This window comes from Verticillium alfalfae, genomic scaffold (assembly GCF_000150825.1).
Source record: "Verticillium alfalfae VaMs.102 supercont1.2 genomic scaffold, whole genome shotgun sequence".
In the NCBI taxonomy this organism is placed as follows: Eukaryota; Fungi; Ascomycota; class Sordariomycetes; order Glomerellales; family Plectosphaerellaceae; genus Verticillium; species Verticillium alfalfae.
In genome coordinates this window covers 2,660,156-2,662,760 of record NW_003315037.1, presented here as the reverse complement: position 1 = coordinate 2,662,760, position 2,605 = coordinate 2,660,156, and the positions used below count along the sequence as shown (strand labels likewise).

General features: G+C 55.1%; 1 protein-coding gene across 1 annotated transcript; it reads right to left on the bottom strand.

Annotated features, from left to right (window-relative positions):
* Positions 1-552: 552 nt before the first annotated feature.
* Positions 553-2,543, bottom strand: VDBG_02284 (pantothenate transporter FEN2; the record flags this gene model as incomplete). Its single annotated transcript, XM_003008050.1, has 7 exons — positions 553-912; positions 968-1,078; positions 1,138-1,321; positions 1,375-1,744; positions 1,794-1,946; positions 2,113-2,278; positions 2,508-2,543. 7 exons carry the CDS (start codon positions 2,541-2,543, stop codon positions 553-555), a joined length of 1,380 nt encoding a protein of 459 aa, XP_003008096.1.
* Positions 2,544-2,605: the final 62 nt, after the last annotated feature.

Sequence of the window (2,605 nt, the reverse complement as noted above, 5' to 3'; positions counted from 1 at the left end):
GAGAAAAGATCAAGGGTCCATGCTGCACCGTCCAGTGGCACGCAAGGCAAGAGGCAGCAGTGTGCCAGCGTGTCGATATGTGTAATGTCGTAATGGCTGATTCCCGTGATCGCTGTCGTGACTGTCAGTGGTGCTGCTGCTGAGCACTGCTCGATTGACAGCAGCAGTACCACTGGGGGGCGGGGGCGTTACACTGGGTGGATGCTTCCACTGACATGGCAGCGACCAGGGCGATGATGGCAGTTCCATGACAGGCCGAATGACGAGGTGCTCCAAGCGCAGCCCCTCCATGACCCCACAGTCCCGCCTAGGCCCCACCTTCCCTGGATTCCGGGTCCTGTTGCTGTGCTGCATTCATCAAGGCAAGAGACGCGCTAGATAGCAACAAGGGAAAGAGCTGCCCCGCCTTCAGTACTCTTCTCGAGTCACGTGACGATACGAGAGATCCCGACGCGGTGCAATATCAAGCTTCAATGATGATCGTGAGTGAACCTGGTGGGGAGCCTCGTCTTCAAGTCATATTCGCACCCCTTTTCGAACCTCCTCACCCCTTTAGCTTCCCGTATTGCCTTTGCCATCTTCTATCCCCTCCGATTCTGAACCCAGCACCGACGGGCTACCGTCGCCACCTTCTACACGTGTCGCCGCCTCACGCGCCAGTCGCATCTCGAGGTCAGGGTTCCTCTGCTTCCATCGCTCCATGTACCATGTGCCGAACATGAGGATCGCCCACATGGTAAACTCGAAGACTGTTGCAGCAGGGTACCCGTTGGGGAACCGCGGCGCCTCGACCGTCGGGAACGTGAACAGTGGGATCCAGATCTGGTTGCAGAAGCCCAGCGTCATCATGGACGATATGATCAGTCCGCGCTCGCCGTAGTTTTCCTTGAGGGTAAAATTGACCCACGAATACTGTCTCGGTCAGCTTGATCGCTCGCCCGATTCTGTATCAGGCGAAACTGCTCACCAGGATGGGAGATGCCATGCCAGAGAAACCGCCAAAGTAGAAGGCGCAGAACTTGAGCACATCGGGCACGTTCCAGACGGATAGCACGATGAGCGCAAAGAACACAAAGGACTGGCAGACATGTCAGCAATGTCAGACGCCTACGTCGCACTGCGTCGGTTGCCACTCACAGCCTGGAATGACCAGAGCCCCCTGAGGCTGAGGCAGCCCGCCAGCGTGGTCCCTAGCCATGACGACAGAGCCCGCAGCAGATCAATAAAGGTCGGCAGGATATTGACCAGCTCGATCGAGTAGCCGGCGTGACGCAACCACAGCGCCATGTAACCGGTCCAGTAATGTGCTTGACATAGCATGCTGCCGATCATGTATTAGCCCGAATCTTGTGCGACGTTCACCAGGAACCTTACATGTAACATGGCACGCATATCCACCACATTGGCCGTGACAGCGTGTACTTGAATGTCTTCCAGGTGATTCCCTCGGTCTCAACGGTCGGGATCCGCTTGACGGCCAACGCGTGGTCCTCTGCCGTGAAGAACCACCGTCTTGGCGAGCTCGGCAGTCCGGGCCAGAATGCAAACCCCAGGAATGCTAACGGCAACGTAATGATGCCCTGCACGATGAACAGCCAACGCCAGCCCGCCCTGCCGTATACTCCGTCGAGATTTCGATAGGCCGCGGCCTGGAGATAACCCGAAAACATGGATCCGAGGGAGTTGCCCATGAACCAGACGCCGGCGCGCTTGAAGAGTTCTTCGTTTTTAAACCAGCTGCCGACTGTGGCGTGTTAGTCAAGCTATGGGCCCGAAGAGACAGAAGTGCTTACGAATCAGATGGGTGCCGCCAAAGGAGGAGGCTTCGAGGAAGCCGGTGATGGCGCGTAGGATGTAAAGATGCCAACTATGTTTGATCTCGGACTGGCAAAAGGCGATGACGGCCCAGACAATCTGCAGCGATGGAAGGAGAAATGGAGCACTGTCTAGCGTAAGCATTCAGCAATCTCCCAAGGTTCTCGGACTCCATCGCACATCTTTGCCTTGGTCTGGAGAGTCATCAGTGGGATCTGGCCCAGGACGTAGGCCGTGTTATCTTGGCTTTTGGTCAATCTCTTTGAGCGTCATTTTGCATATCGAGGGAAGACCTACAAGCAACGACATAGTAGTTCAACTCATTGCCAAAACCGCCTAGATCTTCGCGCATGCCAAAAACATAGGCATTTGGTGATATTTTGCTGTCCGAGGAACTGGGTGTCCTGTAAGCTGTGAGAACGTCTCGTACAGTCGAGGGCGTCAAGACCAACCCGGCAGAAGACTAGCCCACATGGTCAGTACATCAAGCAGAAGGCTTCATGGTCATGATAATGACTCACACTAAGGCACCCAAAGATAAGTATGGAGAGATCAAGCTTTCGAAGCAGCCTTTCTCTCCTCGATGGGGTAGTGGGACGCTATCGCGATCAGCGCCTGGAACAGCAAGCAGAGGCCATGACAACAGCGAACATACGATACCAGTCGAAGACCGACCAAACCACACCACTCACTTTGTTGCCCTTGATGGCAGATTTGATGGGCCCCATGCTTAAATCGACTCTGACGCTTGACAGAAAGTAAATGCTGTTGCGTCATCATCTGACATGAC